A 25,281-nucleotide genomic window follows, 5' to 3' on the forward strand; every position below is an offset into this window, starting at 1 on the left:
CGGACCTCTCCGGGTCCTTCCTCAGGCTTCTAATGGAACGACTCTAAAGACGTATTTAATAAATACACATGATCACATGGGAGGGCAGAACATGGTGAGCTTAATTTGCACTAGATAATTACCAGATACAGAGAGTAAGAGGGCACAGACATGCTGGGATCAATAGCATTTAGATAAATAGCAGGGAGGGATGACCATAACAGTAAATAATTAGTCTAGTGACAAGGAATGTGAAATCTCTCCTTCAGACCTGCAAACAAGGAAGATGGAACAATACCTCTGCAGCGCCACCTATTGGATGGCAGCATTCCTTTAAATCAATGTATGAGTTTTTACCGAGTCTATAAAACAAGGATTGGGAATAGCACCCTTTCTGGGTGCTCTCCTTGGGAAGAGACGATGCCATCCCCCAACCCACTCACTGCCTGGGTGCCCTCCCCAAGGAAACCCCTCCTCACCTCCCCTTCAGACCTTCATTGGAAGGATGGAATTGCTTACTTTTCATTCTCGTTCGCACACAGAAGTTAAATCACACATATATACCGAATACTAAAAATACAAAAATGTCTTTATTTGCCTAAAACCAGAAACTCCTTTAACTTTTCTATTCCCATCTGATATGACGGGGTCACAAATATCTCCACTCTATCTTGTTCTCAACTGGCTACTAATGTTGCATGATTCTTCATTTTAACCTTTTAAGAACACAACCATGCTGATAGAAAAAAAATAAATTGTTTTTTTTTTTGAGGGACAAGTTGCATATTTCAATGGTTCCATTTAACATATTCTAAAAACATTCATGGCAAAGCGACAAATCATCCCCAGATATTGGAAACAAAGAAAAGTGATCCCGAGAATAGCATGATGCCATAAAACATATGGAGGAACTAAGATCTGATCTTGAAGAGGGATGTACAGATTTGTACTCCACCGGGGCGGTATGTATAGCCTTTCAAGACTCACCATCTTGCTCTAGCTGGCTAGCAAGTGGAATTGTACAGTAAGAGAGGATACCCTATCTATACATCTATTTAGGCACCCAATAGACTACCCCTGTTTATTATCTCTGATCATGGCTGCTCCAGCTGACACCCGCTGTCTATGGAGCAGGCTCTGCTCCTGAGCCCACTCCATCCAAACCCTGCACACATACAGCATGTTCAGCGGATCAAGAGGGTTAAGTCCATGTTGGCTTTAATACTGACATGCTGATAGGTTTACATAGCTTTAGTTATATACGCACTAGCTTGTTACCCGCAACCTCATTTGCGTAGAAATTAGATTTTTTTTATGTAATCTGTGTTTTGCTGTAAATCGAAACGTAAAAAGTTGAAATAGTTAAAAGAATGTAACTGCAATCTGCTATGTCAGCACTGCTCTGTACACTATGTTTTTGGTCTTCACAACCAATCACATATTCTAGCAAAAATGACATGGGCAACACAAATTTTCTTTAAAATCTCAATCCATGTTAATGTGTCTTTCGTTCAAGTTTTAATCCCGGGCAACGCCGGGTATCCCTGCTAGCTTAATAATTAAAAAATAAAATAAATCAAATCTTGTTATTTGTATAGCACCAACTTATTCCGCAGCGCTTTCAGGTAATTTATTACCCCCCACCAAGCTGGGTACTCATTTTACTGACCTCTGAAGAACGGAAGGCTGAGTCAACCTTGAGCCGGCTACCTGAACCAAGCGGGGATTGAACTTGCAACCTTCAGGTCGTAAGCGAGAGCTTAGAACTGCATTTCTGCTGCTTCAGCACTCTGCGCCACACGGGGCTCTTGCATACGTGTGTGGCCTGTTTGTAAAGTGCTGCGGAACATGTATGTGCTATAAAATAAGGATATTCCCTTAAAGCTTTGTGGCATATCCATAGGAGCACGGCTTGCTCTTTCCTTAACCCCTGTAAACTTCAATGGAAAGGTCCAAGTGAAAGTGCAAAGACCTTTCCATTGAACTATATGGACGATGCAGCAATGTCATGTCCCTTGTTCTCACTATGCAGTTTTCCATTGAGTTTTTCAACCACAAGGTATGAATATATCCTTAGGCGACAATAGAGTATTTTCCTTCCTCCCATTTACACCTCTATACCTGAAAAGATCTTCCCCGTGCTCCCAGACACTGTAGCCAGGTACTGGATGACATGCTGACAGCTGGTAGTTTTGCCGGAACCGCTGCTCCCCAGTAAGACAATGGACTGATCTTGGCGAGTCATGAGCATATTCCAATATGCAGCTTGTGCCACTCCGTATATATGAGGCGATGTGTCTTCTCTGCGACATCCTTTGAACATGTGCATCACCTGCAATGAGGCAACAGAATACATTCAAGACCACGTTAAATCCAATCAATCCAGAGCGCTCAGACCACCAATGCCCATCGGAAGAACCATTCACACGTGTGAGCAAAGCATAAATGCATTGGAAAGATACAGCGGAGAGGAGAAAGATGCTGCCAGACACCTCTGGCAGCAGCTTGGCTCCCAATAACTAGAGAACCAGTGCAGATTCCGTCCTATTAATGTTGTGCTGCAGTAAGATTCATGTGCATGTTCCTATTGTCCATAATAATAGGGTAAGCAGAAGCTACCCCTTCATGTCCACAAGTCTGATGGCAAGTACAAGTGTTGCATCTATAAAGTTAGCCCCTTACGCCCAAGTTGTAGCAAAATAAGTTTTAACCCTTTCCAATCCGATTTTGGATTCAGGGTTTTCTAAAAGGCTTTCTCTTTTTGCTCTTGTACAATGGTGCCATCTGCTGGCTGAAGCCAGTGTGTGCGCCAGAGAGGCTCCGACAGCGGAGTGGACGACAACAGACGGTAAGAATACCCTGTCGGACATCTTCTGATATTGGAGCTGTACAAGCTTCAATCAGAATGTAGGAAGATGTCAGACAGTGGACTGGGAAGGGTTAACATGCGAACCTGCAGATGATTAGTATACCAATATAACCAGCACTCACTAGCACACTTGAATATATCTTATTATTGATGATGGGAATTAAGCAGAGAGTGCTGAGAACAATCCAGGTGTGACAATATGTCAGCCACCAACAACACACCCAGCGTGCAGCAGAACTCATTAGTACAGACATCATGCATCTGACACAACACAGTTTCCTGGGTGAAATTCCATTTTCTCTGTGCTCCATACAGATGCTACCTCGGTTGGAGGGGAATGATGCAGATTATTAGAAATAAGGTGAACAGCACATTGCAGCTCTGTGACATAAAGCTCAAGAAATCAAGAAAAGCTATTTTTTATCTAAGCCCTAAATGCTTTTTAAATTCCAAGACTGGGATAAGAATCCTCAGCAGACTTGGGGCGAGTCCAGACTGCAAATCCACAATAAATTCATGGCAAAATCTGCATTTCTGTTACATGTGGCACAGAAATGGGCAATATATATGTGCCATATAATACATAGTCACACAGACTGAACTAGATGGACATAGTCTCCCTTCAACCTATTGTTTGCTCATCCAAAAGGCGGCAAAAATACCCAATGAGGCAGAAGCCTATTAGCCCATGTGGGGGAAAAAAATCCTCAGAATAATCCCTGGATCAACGTTTTAAAAGTTCCTACCCAACTCCAAGACCCGGATCACCAACCTTGCTGGTGATCTAATGTCTATATCCTGTAATATAGCGCTCTAGAAAAGCATCTAGTCCCCTCCTAAACGCCTCTGTGAAATTTGCCATCACCACATCCTCAGGCAGAGAGTTCCACAGTCTCACTGCTCTTACAGTAAAGAACCCCCCTCTGTGTTGGTGATGAAACCTGCTTTCTTCTAGACGTAGCGGATGCCCTCTTGTTATCGTCGCAGTCCTGGGTATAAACAGATCATGATAGAGATCCTTGTATTGTCCCCTCATGTATTTATACATAGTGATTTGGTCATCCTTTTTACTGTCTTTTTTCCAGGGTGAATAATCCCAATTTTATATATTTGAATATCCCAATCTGAATATAAAGGGGGTTTTAAAAAATCTCATTTGCTCGTATTGTACTGTGCTTTGTAGGATGTAATACGGATAGAAAAATACAGCAGTAATCCGTTGCTCTTATGGTACGGGCTTAGCGTCATTTAACACTGGCAGATTAATTGTCTGTAAGGACAATCAAAGATCTTTATGCCCATAGTGCAGTTGAATACAACAAGCATGCCTGTAGGCCGGTTTCATATCCGAGTTGGATCCTTTGGTGTTTCAGTTGCAGATCCGGCTCAAAATACCAGAGGAAAAAGCGCTGCATTCAGCGCTTTTTCTTCCGTCCAAAGACGGCCGGCTGAGCAGAAAGAGGACAGACCCCACTATAGTCAACGGGATCCATTCGGCACGGTAAAGTTTCATCCTGAGACTCAGCTGTTTGGCCATGGCAATTCCTCTTTCATGATCCCCGAAGAGTCGCTGAAGATCAGCGACTTTTCTGCAGTAGTGTGCATGTTCAATCGCCACAACTATGGGAAATACGGGATCCCCATTCTTGTGATCAATAGGAATCTCAATGGTCAGATCCCCAACAACTCCCTGTGGATAAGACAAAAGTGCATAAGTCCATACCTTGGGATAACCCCGTTAACGTGAGCCCACACTTTGAAAACCACTGATAAAACTGTAACTAAAACATTTTTGCACTATAAATGATATCAGCTTCTGTACCGTGCTTTCCTCTGCAGTCTAATCTCCTGCTCATGGTTGTAGCAAAGAATAATATCCTGTAGATAGTTTGGCCGGCCTGCTGTAAAGCTGTCAGCATATATGTCAGACGTATCCACAGGTTGCCATTTAGCAGAGGTGGAAAAACAAAAGCATCCTTATGGCTTCCGTTGGGCTGATATACACTAGCTTATCTTTTTTCTTTCATCTGTATGGAATAGCAGAGTCTGCTGCGCTACTCCCTACAGAGGTCAGAAACGCTAACTTTTCTCCTTAGGGAGAGCACCTAGACAGTAAGCGAGGAGACTCAAAAGGCCATTCATGCGCCTCTGGGTAATATGCAAATAAGGGAGATGGAATAATACCTCCACAGGTAACACTGTAGAAGTATTATTCCATCTCTCTTAACTCCGTACAGAAGCATCCCGCAAAGAAAAAAAAAATTATATATAATTTTTTCTTTAAGTTTGACATATATGCCCACAGTTTGGCCAGCCTGCAATAGAGCCATCTACAAGATTTTTCTTTCTTTGCTTCAATCCTAAACAGGAGGTAAGGCTGTAGAAGAATACAAGTTACAATAGTTGATAAAAGTATAACAAAAAAAAATTAGCACATTTTTAGCAGTGGTGTTCAAAGTGTAGGCTCACTCTAAAAGGGGTTTAGTATTCCAAGACGAACTTATTCCCTATGCAAAGGGGGTTAAGTGTTTGATTGCTGGGGGTTCTGAGCACTGGGACTTCTACTTATCACAAGGACCTTGATCCCATATTTCCATATACATATATCCAGTATGCAGGGTTCCCCCTCCGCATGCAATATTAATTAGGTCCTGCAAGACCATTGCATGTTGAAACCATAACACTATGTGAATCCTATATGAAGACAACTATAGTCCCCTCAAAAATGTTAGTCCCGCACAGGACATGTAGTACCGCACTGTACTGTAAGGAGGCGCTACTAGACCGCCTATCACTGCAAGCACTTCCGTAATACAGGGGTTTACCAGTGAAATGCCCATGCGAATCGGCTGGATGTTCCAGCAAGCTGTACGTGCCGCAGATCCGGACTGTCTGAAATATTGAATGTTGAATTCGGTTGCAAGTAACAATGTTCATTGTAACATGAGGATGACTACTTTTTCCCAACATGGCAGCCTATGGCTAATAAATATCCAATTAGATATTAGGAAAAAAATAAAAAAACTTTCTGACAGTGAGGGTGATCAATGAGTGCAACAGGTTACCAAGGGAGGTGGTGAGTTGTTCTTCAATGGAAGTATTCTAACAAAGGCTGGACAGATATCGGTCTGGGATGATTTAGTGATCCTGCACTGAGCAGGGGGTTAGACCGAATGAACCCAGAGGTCCCTTCCAATCCTACCATTCTTTGAGTTGACACCCACCTCGGTATAGCTATACATTGGTAAATCCTACCGCCATATACCTCCGACACACTGCTGTGTGAACTGAATCCAAGACCTGAGAAGGTAAGGTCCAGACAACAATGCTCAATTGCTGGACAAATGCCTGACCAGAAGAGGAGGCAGCAGGAATCATGAAAGACCCCCAAAAATAATGAAAGCGTGGGCTTGCGCATAGATTTATTATTTGTTGTCTGCACTATAGTTTTTGTTTTAGCTTTGCGTGAACATTCAGCGCACAGATGAAGAATAGGGTTGATCACTGTCCGTTCGGATCGCTCATATGAGATCATTAGTACTATTATTACTGCAATGTCCTATTCATGTTTTGCAGCAGCTATAGGTCAATTTATAGCGTTCACCCCAATCCGTAGACCATTTGTGTAAATGAAGGCTGTGTGATGAAGCCTGTGCTGACCCCAGATCCCTGGATGTGCCCTCCTGGCGCTGCCGTGTTCCACAGAATGCTTCTACTTTATACAAATGGATCTGAAAAGCGGCAGAAGTGACACAAGATAAGGGATGATTTTATTAGGGATCTTGACTGCGACCATAATGAGGAGTGAATGTACCTGCGTCGCACAGCTCAGGGGAACGGCTGTCGCCATGGAAACCCAGAACACATTTAACAGGGAAGAAGGGATAGAGCCGACAGGCCTGGGTGACCCGGCCGCCCTGATGCATCTCGCTTCACAGCAAACCTGTAATGAAGCCTGGAGAGATTGATGTCTCTGTGCTCAAAAATAAGGGGTCTCTGCTGCTGGAAAGGAAGGGTAATTTAAGAGCAAAATGGCATTCCCTGAGGCCTACTACTGTATTTCACCAAGAGCAAACGGAAATGACAACGGGATACGGCTTCGGATATAGCGCCATCAGGTGCTCAACTGTCCATCTACTCTGGGGCGGATGGCAGGTCATGGAAATAACACCTTAAGAACAGCTGCCGACATAAGCAGCTACAGAATCTCTTACCGGGAACATATAATGGCCGTGTCACCAAAAAAGGGGGAAATAACACTTGAACAGATTTTGCTTCTACATAGCGAGTCACTGAAAAGTACCCCATCACCACACTCTTATGAAAGCGGTCTGAAAGAAAATCTGTCTTTGTTGCCCATAGCAACCAATCACAGCGCAGCTTTCATTTCTTATTCTGCTGAGGTAAAATGAAAGCTGCGCTGTGATTGGTTGATATGGGCAACACAGACAAGATTTTCTTTTAGACTACTTTCATTAGAGTGTGGTGTCTGGCTATTTTTCTGTGGCCCATCCTGTATTTTTGCTTATGGGATCAGAAGCCATTATATGGGCTTTGGAAAATACACTAGATATGTAGATTACATAGACAGATTTAGGAGCAGAGGCCACATGGGATCCAGGCAGAGGCGTAACTTGAAGCTCCCGGGCCCCGATGCAAAACCTGTAACAGGGCCCCCAACAATAATGTTTAACTCATAGTACTGGGTTACCTATAGGGAGAAGAGAGGCCTTATGGGCCCCCGGCTCCTGGGCCCAGGTGCAACCACATTCCCCTGCATCCTCTATAGTTATGCCCCTGGATCCAGGTGTTAAATGGTTAATATGGTTGGTTTTTCCCGCTCGTAAGAGGCTGCTTGTGTAACTCTCCTATGCTGAGAGAACGTTCCAGGCTCAGTTGATTTTGGCACCATGTTGTAAAAAAGATTATGTTAAAGGAACTACAATCGCTCTTAGGTCAACGTTTTTTTTTTTGTTTTTTTTTAACCACAAGGGTGATTCAGATTGGTCGCATTTTTTTTCGAAGATTGTTTAGTGCCACGAAGGGCCTTAAATCCCCTCCTTCACATGTGTGTTCGTCTCGTACCTTGTAGGAGGATTTAGCAATTTGGTTAGACTTTGTCCGACTTTAACGGTCATTGAGTTTGGCAAGCTGATTTTGTTAAAGCCTCAGAATTGGGTTTATTTGCTGATGCATCGGGTACTCATGGATATGGAGTCTTCTAGGATGGGCATTGGCCGGCTGAGCCATGGCATGTTTCCTGGGTCAAAAACAGCGTGACTAAGAGTTTAGTGTTACTAGAGTCCTTACTCCTCTGGTAGTGGCGGGGTCCTTTGGGTTCAGTATTTTTCCAGTAAGGGCATTCTGTTAAATTGTGACAACAAAACTGTTGTTTCTGCCATTAATGGTCATCAAAATCTTATCCGGTTGTAAAATTATCATCATCTTGTGAGGTTGCGTTTTACGTGTGAATATTTTGTTGAGAGCGAGGCATATGTATGGACACAGCAATGCAATTGTGGATGCCCGTCTTGTTTTCAGATGCAAATGTTTTAGGGAAGCAGCACCGGATGCAGACATGGTGGGCTTGGAGTGTACAAGACATCTATGGAGTCTGTTATGATCAATGTATCAACCACTGGCTCGTTCAGCCACACCCAAAACATGGCAACCATATCAGTCAGCCTGGGAATTGTGGTCAAAATTTTGTTCTGAGAAGTGTATTGGTATTGTATCTCATGATATGAATGAATCTCCATCTTTTTTCATGTTCTCTTTTTCGTCCGGGGTCGGCTGTACAGCTATGTTATCAAACTTTTTGCTGGAATTTCATCTTTTCAGCAATTGCATATAGGTCGTCAAATTAATGCTTATTTTCATGTAAAAAAAACTTTATTAGAGGCTGTAAATTTAAGGCGTCTGGGCCTGATCAGTAACCGGTTTCATTTATGTTATTAGGATAATTAGGATCTGTCTTGCCTCAGGTTTGCGTTTCAGAGTACAAAACATTATTGTTTTGTCGTGCCCTTTTTATTGTTTTTGCATTAGCGAGTCTAGGTCTAAGCTTTCTTTGTACCCTCTGTTACTGTCACATGTGTGTTTTGGTGAAGGTTTCGTTAAAATTGCGTCGATCTAAAGCGGATAGGTCGGGTCGAGGGGTTTAGGTGCGGGTGAAAAGTTCAGTCAATTCAGATCCATGTCTGGTTCATAATTTATTGTTTTTTGTTGAATCTTTGCTCTTATGTAGTGGTTCTCGTTTTAAGGAAATGTTTAGTTTTATTGGTATCACGTAATGCGCAGATTACTTTGCATTCAATCAGAATTGGGGCTGCTATGGAATCTTCCACCTTGGGCTTTAATGAAGAAGCAATACGAAAATTTGGGCGATGGGATTCTAGGTGTCCGAACATGAAAATTGCTGAATTGTTTCTCCTTTCTTGGATATTGCAGAGCGATCTATTTAGATAAATCGGTCACTTTGTTTTTTGGGCCCAAAGGTCATCTTCGGATAGAAGTTACACTGAGAAACTTGCACGGGGGGCTCCACATTTCACTTTTTTGAGGGTGGTGTTCGAGGTTTAAGATTGGGTAGGCCATAACTGGTCCTAAATCTTTTCTCAATCAGTTTTCCATTGAAATGTATTATTTACAATTAAGGATAGGTAGTGGTGCAAATCGATGACAGTGGACCAAAGGTGAAATCCACCATGTGTGATCATGGCCTTAAGGTGCCCATGCACATTAAATAGAAATAGGTTGATGCTTACAGAACTGGCAAACTAACTGTTGGCAGGTGAACCAATGCAGCCATACACATTTTGGCCTATATTGGTCATCACATGTCATACAAACTGTGCATACATGTTCAATTCCACCCAGCCAATGACTGTTTTGGTTGATGTGATTTTCCTCAACTTTAGTTCTAATGTATATGGGAAACTTCAGGTCATCCTGCAGATGTGAGTGCTCTCGAACAAACATTTGTTCCAAAGCCCCTCTAGAAGCATGTAAAAGTGATAAATAGTACCAGACAACTCAGGCACCGCTTATCACAGAAATAAACAGGGGATCCAACAGGTTAAAATGTTGTGAACCCTCGGTAGTGATGTAAATCCTGCTGATTCTGACAAATGTAATGCGTTTGGCCGAATGGATAAAACCTAAATTTGTGAGAGCGGTCATGCCGCCTCAACGCTAAAGTGGCTTTAAACGGTTGTCCAGAGTATCTGAGAATGACTGGTAGTTAGGAACGTGCCGTCAGATAAGCAGCGTATTTTTAGCAACCAGGCTCAGACATGACTCGGATGTTAAGTTGAGTCTCTGGTCACATGCAGGCAGCGCTGTTCATCCTGTCAAAATATTGGACACCTCAGCAGACGCTGCTGGATCCCGTCACATGCTGCTGTGGTCTGCTGTGCGACGCATATGGCCCGGCTTAATTTATACTTCTTCGTGGTTAAAAAAAAAAAAACACATTAAAAATCAAAACCGGTTTTGGAATTGTACATACAATTTGATCCTTTGTAATGTTCTACAATGATTTTGGTATATTATTGTATGGCTTTTTTGTAATTTGCTTAATAAAGAAAGTATTAGTAAAAATAAATAAATAAAAAGTGATTCAAAAGTCAGGGCCGCCCAGAATATCTTCTAAACAAAATAAGATAAACAGGAAAAACGTTATAGAACACTTAGATGGGCGAGGGGAAAACATTTTGGTACTTAGCGATGGATGTTCACCATCCCGCTGGCAGTCATCATGTATTCAGGTTAAGAAACTTCAATGTGGGGATCATGGGATACAGAATTTAAAGGGGTTGTCCCGCGAAAGCAAGTGGGGGTAAGCACTTCTGTATGGCCATATTAATGCACTTTGTAATATACTTCGTGCATTAAATATTGGCCATACAGAAGTTATACACTTACCCCCTCCGGTGTTGGCGTCCCCGTCTCCATGGCGCCGACTGAAGCCTTCTTCTGCCTGGATTAGACGCGCTTGCGCTGTCTGCCCTCTGTCTGCGAGCACGCCGGAGCGGGATAGAAGAGGGCAGACAGCGCAAGCGCGTCTAATCCAGGCAGAAAAAGGCTTCTGTCGGCGCCATGGAGACGGGGACGCCAACACCGGAGGGGGTAACTGTATAACTTCTGTATGGCCAATTTTTAATGCACGATGTATATTACAAAGTGCATTTATATGGCCATACAGAAGTGCTTAACCCCACTTGCTTTCGCGAGACAACCCCTTTAAGGGCACAATTTCATCATAAATTGATTGGTGCAGTCATTTTTTTTTTGAACACTATGGATGAGGTCATCTTGAGTATTAATGAAGTTATCTTAAATTATGTGGTATGGATGGTAAAGACTAAAAATCACATGTTTTTCAGAAGATTCCGTTAGCAATCCAGTCCAGAACGGAGATCATCCGGATGGTCAGTAACAGAACGTCACACTCGGTGGCAGAGGCCTTTAATTCCCTAATAATGTAGTCCTTTTTTCTATTTTCTGTTTTATTTAATGCTTCTATTTATCCATTGACCTAGCTGTCTAAAAGGCTTTTGTTCTGTGGCATCAGATCTTCAATGCTCCCATTTAAATATGCCATATAATGTACTGAAACTTTTTAAAATCTCCATGCACAGCCAAGTTGAAAAAAAAATCCACCAATTTTGTTTTCACAGCATACATAGTGTGGAAAAGATGACTTTATTCTATGGGTCAGTAAAGTTACAGTAATATCAACATTTAAATATCGTATATAACAGAGTATTAGCCGACCCGAGTGTAAGCCGAGTCAGTAAGTTTTACCACAAATAACTGGTAAAACCTATTGACTCGAGTACAAGCCGAGCCATGCTCGAGTATATACTAGATACTAGGTAAAGAAAAAATGCAATACTTACCTCCCAGGTGATGTCTGTGTCCCCGGCGCGATGGTCTCCCCGGCGGTGTGACAAGCTGCTTGAGAATTCTCCCCGCTATCATCTCCCTGCTCGGCTTGGAATTCCCCCTCCGTCAGCACTGTGTAAGTAAGCACTGTGATTGGCTCAAGCGCCAGCTAATCACACCCAGCGCTCGATAAACCACATCACAGCCATTCAGTGATGTCATCCACTGAATGGCTGTGAATGATCAAGCGCCAGCTGTGATTGGCTGGCGCTTGATCCAATCACAGCGCTTACTTACACAGCGCTGACGGTGGGGCGAATTGAAAGCCGAGCAGGGAGATGATAGCAGGGAGAATTCTCAAGCAGCTTGCTGAATCGCCGGGGAGACCATCGCGCCGGGGACACAGACGCAGGCTGGGAGGCGAGTATTGTGGGATTTTGTTAAATTTTTTTATTTATTTATTTTTCTTTAACCTCACTCGAGTATAAGCCGAGGGGGGCTTTTTCAGCATAGAAAAAAAAAAATTGTGCTGAAAAACTAGGCTTATACTCGAGTATATATGGTAGTTTATTTTTTTCTGCTGTACTCCTTAAAAAAAATAAATAAATAATAATATTTTTTGAAAAACAAATTATATTTTCTGCTGCCATCTTCTGACAAGCAACTTTTTTATATTTTCGGTCGACATAGTTGTGCGGGGGTTTGTTTTTGCAGGACATCCTGTAGTTTCTATTGGAACCATTTTGGAGTACACATGAATTTTTTGATCGCTTTTTATTACATTTTTTCTTGGAAAACAGGCGACCCAAAAGGAAAAAAAAAAAAAAAAAAAGGGAACTCCGGCGTTGTGAAATTTTTTCTCTGGACAATATTCACCATGCAGAATAAATAATGCACTTTTCTGGATGCAGCAATACCAATCATTTTTTTGGCTTTTTTAATTATGAATATGGGAAAAGGGTTTTTTTTGTAACCTTAATACCTTTAATTTTTTTCTAATTATTAAATACTTAAAAAAAAAAAATCATTTCTACATTTTCTCAACGCCACACAAGGGACTTGAACTTGCAATTGTTTGATTGCTCCTAAAGTATAATGTAATACCATAGTATGACATACTGCATTCTGACAGGTAATTTTATCAAGCCAAGCCACTGCAGTGCTGAGGGCCTTCAGAAGGCCACAGACTGCTATGGCAATCAAACGGCACCTCGCAATCTCATTGCCAATTGGGGATTTAAATGCTGCTGTCAGAACTGGCAGCAGCATTTACAGGGTTAACAGCAGTGATCAGAATTAATGATGATTGCGGCTGTTGCAACAGGTGTCAACTGTGAGAAGCCCCAGCGTTGTATGCAGTAGGATCGCATCCTGATCCTCCTTCGTAAAAACTCCAAAATACACAAGCCTTAACTATATGGCCTGTGTCATTAAGGGGTTAAACTATATGGCCTGTGTCATTAAGGGGTTAATCAGGAACACCCAGGAAGGCAGCTAGTGAGTGCACAAACTGTCAGGAAACCGATTCAGAAGTTCAGGGTAGTGTGAGAACAGACAGTCTGAGCAGTGTTTCCCAGCCCCCCGGTGTTGACAGCTCTGCTAGCTGTTTTCATGAAGAGTCCACATAAAAGCACAGCTATGGACACCTTGGGAATTCAAGATGGCTGACAAGCACCCTCATTGTGCCAAAAAGTTATTCTTCCACCCATCCAAGTGTTCTACAAAAGTTTCCTACATGTGTATTTTCCTTCAAAAGATATTCCGGGTGGCCCTGACTTTTGAATCACCATGTACATTTAATAAGTTATATATATAAGTTCCATATACAAGTGCTGCATTCCGTATTTAAAATAGTTCAGCTTCTAAGTCTACATCCCAGTATTCAACATGGGCAGACTGCTGGAATGTGGTGCATATGCGGGTGGTGAAAAAAAGTCCATTATCCAGAACTACAAGAAAGGATTTCCACTTTATGCATGCAAGTGAAACGCGTCTTCAGTTATTCCGTAAGGACATTGATGTTTGCTCAAAAGAAAAACGCTTATAATGAGTTCTCTTATGTTGAAGTACGGCCATTCATTTTCCCAAACCCATCAAAGACTGCATTTCAAAAGATATCCACTAGGTGGAGATATTCTATCAAAATAAGCAATTTTATACTTTAATGTCGACAACTTCCTAGGAAGCGGTATGCTACAGCCACAGTTATGGGAAATCCAGCAAACAATGTATAGGACATTGGCTCTTTTCTGCTTGTTAACCCTTTCCAATCCACTGTCTGATGTCTAAAGACATTCTGATTGAAGGCTGTACAGCTCTGATGTCAGAAGACGTCCGGCAGGGTATTATTACTGTATATTACTGGCCGCTCTGTTGTCGGAGGTCTCTCCAGCATGTCACATCCACAGAACTGGCTCTAGCCAGCAGATGGCGCTATTGTATAATGGCAGAAAGAGAAAGCCCCCCTAGGAAACCCAGAATCCAAAATTGGATTGCAAAGGGTTAAAAGCACGTCCAAAATAAATAATGTAACAAAAAAAACCAAAAAACATTGTGCCTAGAAATCCCAAAACGGTCGTACCTTTTCAGAATATATAGAAGGAGAACTCATGGGATTCATGATGACCATAGCAGGTCCAGCGAAGGTGTGAAGCAAGTTCCCTCCATATCGCTGCCGTAGGGTGTGTAGTACGCTGGACTCATTCAGATAGACTAGTGAAGCCAAGTCTTCCACCCGATCATGAGACGGCGGGTTCGCCTACGTAAAAGGACATGCAGAATTAGATTCAGTAAATGATATTGACTCCACTTCACACAAGTATATTAGAATCAGTAGGGTTCAACTCCAAGTGACTACATTCTTCACCACAAGTAGTTGATCATCTTTATATACATACTCCATTGTTCGTGCTAATTCCATTTCATCTCCAGGCAGAGGTGATTACTTTCATATTCCTGGGCCGTATCACTCACTTGGATACTTCTAATAATACTCTCTACTAAACTATACATATAAGTTTGCTCTACATTACGGTGCAGATAGTGGCGGTGGCCCAGTGGTTAGCACTGCTGCCCTGCAGTGTTGGGGTCGCAGGTTACAACCCAAAATCAAGATCAGATTCAAACCTAGAAATCTAGTACTGCAAAGAAGTAGTGCTAAGCCACAACTATCCTTTCTGCTCAAAGCAATATTTTGGTGATTTCCACCAAAAAAAAAAAAAAAATCAGATGATCTGATCTAATCTAATTTAACAAAAATCTGTTTCACGGCGTGCAACACTACGAATGATCTATCCTCAGTTAATAGGCAGCGGTCCACCGCTCGGGATGATATTGAGGCAGCAATCACTGCTAATAGGGCCGGAAGCAGACAGCTCCATCTGTAGTATAGTGGCCCGGACTGGTATTGCAGGTGCTTGTAATAGAAATCTGGACCAGTGCACTACAGACAAAGCTGTCTGCTTCCGACTCTCTCCGCAATGAAAGCGGGCCAAGCCAACAACTGATCGGTGGGAAATCCAGATTGGCTGATCAACTATTGATGATCCATCCTGAAAATAGGTCAATAGTCAAGTCTTAGAAAACCCCTCTAACAAGGGCTGGGCAATTAATTATATTAATTTGAATAATCATCATTTTGCTGAGGAACGATTCTAACTTTTATCAGAATTATGAAATCGAGAATAGCCCTGCCCCATGTGGGTGGGCGTCTATTTTCAGACTTTGGGGGAGGGGAAGTTGGGTGTGAGGGTGTGATGACTGGGAAGGAGAACAGTATATGGAGACTATGATGAGGAGGGAGAGTGCAGTATATGGAGGTTGGTGACAAGGTGTGTGCATAGTACATGGGGGCTGGGATGACTGGTAGTGAGTGTACAGCACATGGGGGCTGGGATGGCTGTGGAACACCATCCTTTATATGTACATATCTATAGTTCATACCCCAATTCTTTTATATAAGGGAATTGCATGATAAGTACCAATGATCAGAGTTGTGCCATTCGATTCTGATAATAGGGATATATATTAAGGAATTGCGGTGTATGCGATTCCGTTATGTAAAAAAGGTGTCTTGGTACTCTTAAATCAAGAAGAAGTTGGGGGGGGGGAATTAAGATTAAAGTTTTTGGCCAAACTGCCCAGCCCTACCTTTAACATACAGCGCAGTTTATGGAATGATGGTTGGGTACAAAAGTGCCTTGTGTTACTAAAAGAAACAGGTCTAAGGTAGACACAATATCAGTCTCAGGAAATCCATTTTCGGGTCCAGCCATATGCCCGCGACTCGTGAGGTTTTGTAGCCCATGTTTCCCTATAGAGCCTTCCTTTCTATTGCATCGCATGAAAACGCGGTTTTCGTGCGATGTGATGCAACTTGAACAGTAGCAAATGCTATTGTCAAAGCTATAATCTAAGCCCTAACTGCAGGAAAAAAAATACATACATCAGCTTAGACGAGCTGTCAGACCGGCCGCAGCTTCTCCCCTAGGTCCCGGCACTGATCTTCTCTTCTGGCTGGGGATTCAAAAATCCCTGCCTCCTGGAAGCGCTGGCTGTGATTGGCTCACACTGCCATTCATCGAGCACTTGCTGTGATTGAACCAATCACAGCCATTCTTTGAGCACTGGCTGTGATTGGCTAAACGGCAGCCAATCACATCCAGCGCTTTCAGCAGCCGGGGATTTTTCAATCCCCGGCCAGAAGATTAAGATGATCAGTGCCGGGACCTGGGGAGAAGCTGCAGCGGCGCCCCGGACACTGCGGGAGAGGTGATGTATGCTTTTTTTTTTTTTTTTAAAGGAACGTTTATTTAGCCAAAAGACAAATATACAGTAACAGCAGACATCATAAAGAATGCACACCTTGCTGATACATTACAGTACATGAGAACTGAAAAAAAAAAAAGACAAAAGTGAAAACACTGAGTGTCTCGCATATTCGTGTGCATTTCTCGTAAAACATAATACTTGGCTGTTCATTTTCACATTTATCAACTACTCATAATGGAACAAACCCAACCAGGGAGGGCTCCTAGTCTGGAGCCCCAAGACACCAGGAGAAAAAAGAAGGAAAAAACAAGACAAAACAACCAAAAAAGGGACAAACAAATAGATAGAACAACCCCCCCCCTCCCCTCCCACCTTAAACAACAACCCTGCGTGACTCTTAAAGAAAAAAAAAAAAAAGAATTAGCCTAAACAGTAGATTGGTTCAAGCGAGTATCCCTCACCATATCCATTCCCAGTATCTAGACAGGCATCTCTGCTGCTGTTGCCGGACAGTTCATCCAGTGCCCCCAAACCTTGTCAAACTTCTCAGGACATCCCCTCGCCATATAAGTCAGTTTATACATTGGAAGCACAGAGTTCACCACCTGGATCCATGCGTTTCTGGTCGGCCTACCAGGGTGCTTCCAATTTAACAAAATCACCTTCTTAGCATAGAAAAACAGTAGCTTATATAAGGTGCGGGTTGCGGCTGCCACTGGTAGGTCTCCAACAAGCCCAAAGAGGCAAACCCCAGGGTGCATGATCCTCGGGGCCCCCAGGTGAGACTCCATAAATACAAGAATGTCCCCCCAGTAGTCTCGCATGACACCACAGTCCCAGAACATGTGCATGATGGTCCCATCAGCAATTAAGCATCGGGGACAGGTCGCTGAGGGGAGCAGACCCATTACATGTAGCCTGGATGGGGTGTAGTATATACGGTGTATGAACTTTACCTGGATAAGCCTATCTCTAGCACTAATCAAAGGAGGACCAGAGCTCACCAATATGTCTTCACTCTCCTCCGCTAACAGATCAGGAATGTCAATGACCCAATTCTGGGTCGCCCTCTCCCTCAACGGGGCAAGACACTGCATCAGGTGGGCATAGAAACTGGACAGTGGTCTTACTAGGTTGCACATCTGTGCCAAGCCTTCCAACCGAGTCAGGGACATCGGTATGGACAGGCCCTGAAACTGAGCCCTGATCACATGTCGTAGCTGGTAGTACCTGAAATAGGAGTGCTCAGGCAGGTTGTAGATTATCTGAAGCTGGAGGAAAGTGCAGAAGATGCCCTCACTGACTATGTCCGATAGTACATTAATACCATGAGCTCTCCAGAATGCAGACTCTGTAAAGCGCTGCAGGTGCGGCAAGTGTGGATTATCCCATAAAGGAGTATGTGGGGACCATGTGACTTCCACTACAGGGGTCAGCTGCAAGGCCTTGTGCCATATTTTAAGTGTTACCAGCATGGGGTCAGGTAAGGGGGCAATAGGAGAGGAGGGGCCACGCATCAGCAGACCCCTCAATCCTAGGGTGGAGCCCACCACCCTGCGCTCCAGTCCCACCGCCGGATTGTAATCCGATGAAGTCAGCCACCACCCAGCATACACCAGCTGGCTGGCCAGATAGTAGTAGTAGAAGTGGGGTAAGGCTAATCCTCCCCAGCTCACTGGGAGGCACAAGGTCTCCAATTTAATCCTGGGGGTGGAGCCTCTCCACAGGATACGCAGTACAATCCCACGAAGCGTGGCAAAGAATCTGGTTGGGACCAGGACAGGGGAATTATGCAGGACGTACAAAAATTTTGGTAGTAGCTTCATCTTTAACAAATTGACTCTGCCCACTAGAGTGAGCGGGAGAGAGGCCCAACGCATCGCCATTCCCTCAGCCCATTTAAGAAGGGGAGCTAAATTAAGGTCAAAGAAGGTAGAAACCCCCACCGACACTCTTATACCCAAATAGTTTGTCTGAGCTGTCCAGCTTAGTGGAGCGGGCAAAGGGAGCTCAGCTGCCGCAGGGTCTATTGCAATTAAATGGGTTTTGTCCCAATTGACCCGAATACCAGAATGTAGGCCAAATGTGTCAAAAATGGCGAGTGCAGAATCAAGAGAGGACTCTGGATCCTGGAGGAAGAGGAGGGTGTCATCAGCATATAGTGCTATGCGCTCTTCATAATTGTGAAGCTTAAATCCCTTTATTACCGGCGAGGTCCGGACCCAAATTGCAAGGGGCTCTATAGCAAGGGCAAACAGGGCAGGGGACAGGGGGCAACCCTGTCGTGTGCCTCTACCGAGGGGGAACTGGGCAGAAACATGGACATTGGTTTTGATACTGGCTACTGGGGAGTCATATAGGATCTTTACCCACCTAATAAATGCTGGCCCAAATCCAAACCGTTGCATCACTGCCCACAAGTACCTCCACTCTACTGAGTCGAAGGCCTTTGCCTGGTCTATAAATACCAGGGTGCGTTTCCCACAGTTAGAGTGTTCATATGTCAGATGGTCAAAAAGCCGCCTTAGATTCATGTCTGTACTTTTGCCAGGCATGAAGCCAGATTGGTCAGGGTGTATAATCTCTTTAAGAATGGAGTTTATGCGCATCGCTAGTATTTTTGCCAAAATTTTAACGTCGTTGTTAAGAAGCGAGATGGGCCTATAGGAACCACAATCTGCAGGATCTTTTCCAGCTTTAGGAATCATGACAATTATGGCCTTGCGCATGGTGTCTGGCAGGACACCATCACGCAGAATAGAAATATATAGCGTTAGAAGTCGGGGAGCTAGGAAATCCGCATTCTTTTTATACCATTCCCCAGGAAGTCCATCCAACCCTGGCGATTTCCTATTGGGGAGTGACTTGATAGCATCCATTACCTCCTCTATACTCAAGTCCCCATCCAAATAAGTGGCACTACTTTGGCTCAGCACTGGGAAGGGGATATTACCAAGGTAAGCTATTAGCTGTTCATCCGAGCAGCTAAGTTTGGAAGTATAAAGATTACTATAGAAGTGGGCAAACGTTAGATTGATCAGTTTGGGATTATCCACCAGAGTCCCCGAAGCATCGCGCACCACCGTGATTGGCGGCAATGTCTGATCCTCCTTTGTTAAATAGGCCAACAAATGACCGTTCTTATCTCCCTGGTCAAAGACCTGGTGACGGGAGTAAAGAAGCTTCTTTTTGGTATACTCAGCGAGTAGTAATTTGTATTCACGCCGTAGGTTATTTAAGTCCAGATAGGCTTCTGGGGAAGGATCTGCTATGTGCCTGGCTTCCGCTGCAACAAGGCGGCATTCCAGGTCCAATCGGGCAGCTTGCAGAGATCTTCTATATTCAGCAATGGCGGATGTAAAAGACCCCCTGGTAAAGGCCTTAAAGGCATCCCACACAGTCAGTTCTGAGGCAGTCCCCTCATTGACCTCCCAGTACATCCCTGCCTCCTGCTCAACATACTCATGTATCTCTCCCTGTGCCAGCCACAAGGGGCTTAGTCTCCACAAAGGGCGAGAGCCCTCCACACCAAGGTCGAGGACCAGCTGGAGTGGGGAATGGTCTGATACACCTCTGGGCAGGTAGGACACATCCCGCACCATAGGGAGACTGTCCAGGGAGCCAAAACACAGGTCGATACGGGAAAAGGAATTATATGTTAGGGAGTGACATGAATAAGCAGTGTCATGCGGGTGTCGCAGGCGCCATATTTCCTGCAGCAAGTAGGAGTCAGCCCACATAAGCAATCTGGTTGATATAGAAGCAGCTGGAGTGAAACGGTCCCGCACCGGATCTAAAATAAGATTGAAATCCCCCATAAATATTATTGGGGCGGGTTCGAGCAAGACCACCTGGGTCATTATGTCAGTAAGGATTTTAACATCAGCGGGGGGCGGCAGATAAATATTGATTATCGTGAGGAGCCGGCCATAAAAGGTGCCCTGAAGGATCAGAAACCGACCCCCAGAATCAATGTGGATTTGTCGGAATACAAATTGGGCTGATTTAGCTACCAGCACGCTGACTCCTCTGGCATAGTTGGAATAAGTAGCGTGATACGCAGAGCCTATATTGGCCCTCTTAAGAGCCAGTATCTTTGAGCCCTGCAAATGCGTCTCCTGGAATAGTATGATGTGGGGAGAATGAACTTTCAGAAAGTTGAAAGCCAAGGCTCTTTTAAATTTGGAATTCAAGCCCCTAACATTCCAGGAGATCAACTTGAGATGTGTACTAGCCATTGTCATAGAGTTGGACATTGCTTGTGCAGAACACCCGCATAACACTGAAAGAAGAGCCGCGCCAAAGAAAAGGACAATAAAGCAGAATAATTATCTTAGATGTGTGAACCATAACAAAAACCCCTTCCCACCCTACCCATCCCCCCGAACCTAGGACAGGTTTGGATCCCATAATACAAAACTTTGTGAGGGGCGTTAGGCCTGCCCCAGAAAACCAACAGAGAAACTTAAGACAAAGAGAGCAAATATAGTCATATGGTCCCCCTGCGAAAGAGCATGAGACACAATTGTGTAGGTGTGGGCTGTATCACAGCTCGCATATACCCGGCTATAATACAGGCTACTGATATGTAGGCTGATTGCCCTAGGAGGGGAGCTCCCTCAGGCCATTGGCCACGAAGAGGGGTCCACCAGGGAAGGGCCACAGAGAGTAATATCGCCAAATCACCGGGAAAATCAGAGGAGAGGAATAGCATAGTTGACAACAACCCACATCACATATCAAAAACGGTTGTATCATAAGTGGCTGGCCCAAGAGCCTAAGGAGGTGGGTAGGGGGGAAGAAGTGAGAAAGGGGAAAGGAAGCAAGAAAGGATGGGAAGCGGTAAGAAAAGGGGTAGGAGTCTTATTCAGTTGTTGCTATACAGAAGAGATAGTAGGCCAGCCACGGCAACAATTTTGTAATGTCTCACAAACAGGATTCAATTTTGCTCGAGCCAATTTAGGACATCTCCAGGACTCTCGAAGAAATGGGAGCGATTGTTCTTAATCACTTTTAGCCTAGCAGGGTACAACATGGCGTAGATAAGCTGTTTAGCGCGCAGAGCTTTCTTTGCCTCTGTGAACTTTTGTCGCCTCTGCTGCACCTCCAGGGAAAAGTCTGGGAAGATACGGACTGTTTGCCCTCCGACCTTCAGCGGATCTTTCATGCGATTAAGCGCCAAGACTTTGTCCCTGTCCCTATAGTTGAGTAATTTAGCTATGAAGGTACGAGGGGGTCCTCCAGGTGGCGGGGCTTTAGATGGAATACGGTGGGCTCTTTCCACACAAAACAGAGGCGAAAGGGAGTCTGGGCCATATGCCTGCTTGAGGAGCGACTCCAAGAAATCGCAGGGGTTTTTGCCCTCTGCTCCCTCCGGCAGTCCCACGAACCTGAGATTGCACCGACGCAGACGGTTCTCCATGTCATCGATTTTCTTCTGCTGTGCTGTAAAGCTGATACTAAGGGTCTGCACTCGGTCCGAGAGCGGTGTAGTGGTGTCCTCCAGGTCAGAGACTCGGGTCTCAATCTCGGTCGTGCGTTCCCGCAGCGTTTGAACATCCGCTCTCAGCAGACTAAAGTCTGATTGCAAGGCATCGATTTTCTCGGTGAGGGCAGAGCGGGACTCCGTAATTGCTTTCAACACATCAGCAATAGTCGGGCCGGACACAGGAGGTGAAGCTGGGGCAGCCCCCGCAGGGGATGTGCCTTGTGGGCTGCAGGGCTCGTTAGATCGGGTGTCCGCTAAGCCGCTGGGTCGAGCATACTGTTGCAGCTTGTTGGCTATTTTATTTTGTTTAATGGGAGCCATCTTGCCGGAGGGGTACAGTCAGAGATATCCATTGGCCCGAGCTTGTAACGTATCGCAGGGGGAGTTCACATGTAGTTTAGTGGTTAGTGCATAACTGTTGAGGAATAGTCATAGTGAAGTGATGCCAGTGGACTGACACTACACCACCAGTAGGTGTCGGTAGAGAGCAGGTCAAAAGTCAATGAATAGGTGCAAATGAAGCAGACTTTGTGGATTATAGAAGAAAAGGCTGCATGTGTGAGTTTATTGTTCCCTGCACCACCTTTTAGTTTCTCCTCTCCTCCCCAGCCCCCCACAGCTGTGGAGGCACAGTATCAGGAGTGATCTAGAATGTAGCAGAGCTGGGAAGGTTGCTGCTGCTCCTGCAGAGATTTTAGGGCAGTTTGAGATGGCACAACCCTTGGTGGCTTATTTACTTTATGACAAGTTGTTTTATCTGTTGGCTTCCTGGTCCTGTGCTGCTGCAAAGTTTTAAGTGTGTGACCACAGTGAAGGGAGCTTTGGGCTGCAGTCTGTGAGGATACTAACTGTGCAGGCTGATGATTGCTGCCAGGATCCAGCTGAGCCTCTGCAGACCTGGACCAGCAGGGGTTAATTTATAAGGCTTTCGGCTGTGGGACCCTCCAGCAGGCAGAGATAAGGAAGGTGTCGCTGGCAGAGATAAGGAAGCCCAGGTATATGCACAGCAGGCGTCTGAGTCTCTGGCAGGAGCTCTCTCCCTCCCCAATGGCAGACGGAAGCCTCACTAGCTCCTCTGACAAGGTGCCTGCCGACCGGAAGTGAAGCCCTCTCCAGGGGAGCCTGCAGCCCCCTGTGGTGAGTAGGCCACGATGTTCTAAAGCTGCCCCAGGGAGCTGGCAGACACCCTGCACGTACCTCTCCCCTTTAGGTGTGTTGAGCAGTCGCTAGTGGCAGACAGGGAGCCTTTTGGGGTGCAGGAGTAGAGGATTTATGTGGGTTTCCTCTGGAGCCAATCCACCATGCGACTTTCTCCTTCAGCTGCCAGGCCACGCCCCCCGATGTATGCTTATTTTTAGTTACAGCTTATTTTTTTAGGAAGGGCTTATATTACTTCAAGCCCCCCTCTCCCCCCCAAAAAAAATCCTCGCATGTGATGCTACAAAAATCGCGTTATTGCCGCGAGAAGACGCAGCAATATCGCACGGTGCAGCGATGAGATATCGCTGTGATTTTCTCGCGGCGATGCCAAGTCGCCCGTGTAAAAGAGGCCTAAAGATGAAAATGCCGAAAAATGCTCTTCTTGCTTTCCGCTATGAATCCTGACTCCTCCATAAGCAGGCACATTCAGGTTGGCAAGGCTTCTTAATAGTGAAAGGAAGGGAAAACCCCTGCTAGATACCAAACAGTTACATATTTTTGCAATCATTTTACACTACCGTTAAAACCAACATTCTAATGGGGGCTTAAAAGTGACCTTTCCCTTCTGAAAAAGTGTACTGTGCTAAAAAAAACAAAAAAAAACACAACACGGCTCACTTTTTCCACATCATCCTCATCCACGTCCAGTATTGTCCCATCATTCTCCAGTCGAATTTTTAGTTTTCCTTCAGGTAGATTTTCTGCCTTCAACTTATTCGCTGTTCAAAACAGAAGCAAAATTATTAGTGTTACTATTAGTAGAAAGGATACGAGAAAAAACATTTGGCAGATTTGACCTCCCCCCCCCCAAAAAAAAAAACAAGAAAAAAACATAGTGCATCCAACTTATTTCTACAATTGAGTGAATCCTTCTATATGCAACCGATACGAATACTGAGAATATTGCATACTAAGAAATTATTGCCCAGCCGTCATAATTGCGTTGGGGCTTTTGTCAAAGTATTGCCATTGAGAGATTATTTGGTTCTAAATCTGAATTTGTAGTATAAATAGGATTTTAAAAGAGTCAATAATGCCTACAAAATGGACAAGAGACCAAAAAAAAAAAACTTTAAAAAAAGGTTAAAAACCATTGATGGAAAGGCCTGAAGAAGGCGAAATTTATACCAGGAGACAATAATGGCCAAGAGTTCTTCTGTCCCACCAAGTTCTGATTATTAGGGGAGGGGATTGCAGATCGTTTTAGTCAAGAAGTTTTGGACTGAGCCAAGCATCTTTTACAACCGATAGAGTTACAACGGGTTGTCTTGAGTTTTTTTACCATAGAAGTTGGCAATGTTGTAAAATAAAGAAGCTATACTCTACTTAATCCTCCGCTGCCGATCCTGTAAACCCCATTGGGTTTTGTTTACATGTCTTCGGCGGTGGTGTGCTCATACAATCATGTAACAGCCGCAGCCAATCATTGGTCTCAATGTCTCACGCCATAGACTACAGCGATCACATAGCTATATGGGCATGTCCTTGTTGTCACTAGGTCTTGCTCCACCCTCCTTTTTTATCTCTTTTACTCACATGAACCCTCACTGGGTCTTGCTCCACCCTCCTTTTTCATTTCTTTTACTCATATTGTTGCAGCATGTCAACTCAAGCAGGCGGAGATTACAGGATTGGCAGCCGGGAACCAAATAGCCAAGTATAGCTTCTTTATTTTCTAATATCCCCTACGTCTAAATCAAAAGTTATTTCGATCAGCCCCTCTAAGTGTAACAAGCACCGGGAATATTCCTTTCCCATCAAACTGACTTGTTAACATCAGCACGTCGATTCCTTGAGCGCTAAAGCTTTCCTTCTGTAAAAAGATCATGTATACCAACACTATTACCGAGCCGATAAGCATAAACCTTCCAAACTCGGTAATCCATATTTAATCCAATGCTTTGTATTCATCCCAATTCATTAAATGTAGCTCGCAGTGTTTACAGTTATGGAGATGGGGCATAAATCTTATCCGTATGAATAGCCAGGGAATAACCTTCAACAGCTTGATGAAATTTCTGTCAAGACTCATTAGGGATCAGTACAGAAGACTCAGAATATCCGACAATAAAGACACCATTGCTTA

At 44.3% G+C, this 25,281-nt stretch overlaps 1 protein-coding gene across 8 annotated transcripts in view; it reads right to left on the reverse strand.

Annotated features, from left to right (window-relative positions):
- The window catches only part of MYO18A (myosin XVIIIA), a 328,523-nt gene that overhangs the window by 191,202 nt on the left and 112,040 nt on the right, over nucleotides 1-25,281 (reverse strand). For all 8 annotated transcript variants that reach the window (XM_066599575.1, XM_066599574.1, XM_066599571.1 and 5 more), the window contains 3 exons: nucleotides 23,814-23,914; nucleotides 14,319-14,495; nucleotides 2,101-2,311 (listed from right to left, as the gene is read on the reverse strand). In XM_066599575.1, the coding sequence (XP_066455672.1) occupies nucleotides 2,101-2,311; nucleotides 14,319-14,495; nucleotides 23,814-23,914 (489 nt within the window). The remainder of the gene's footprint in view (nucleotides 1-2,100; nucleotides 2,312-14,318; nucleotides 14,496-23,813; nucleotides 23,915-25,281) is intronic.

The sequence above is a fragment of the Eleutherodactylus coqui genome, chromosome 4 (assembly GCF_035609145.1).
Source record: "Eleutherodactylus coqui strain aEleCoq1 chromosome 4, aEleCoq1.hap1, whole genome shotgun sequence".
NCBI lineage: Eukaryota > Metazoa > Chordata > Amphibia > Anura > Eleutherodactylidae > Eleutherodactylus > Eleutherodactylus coqui.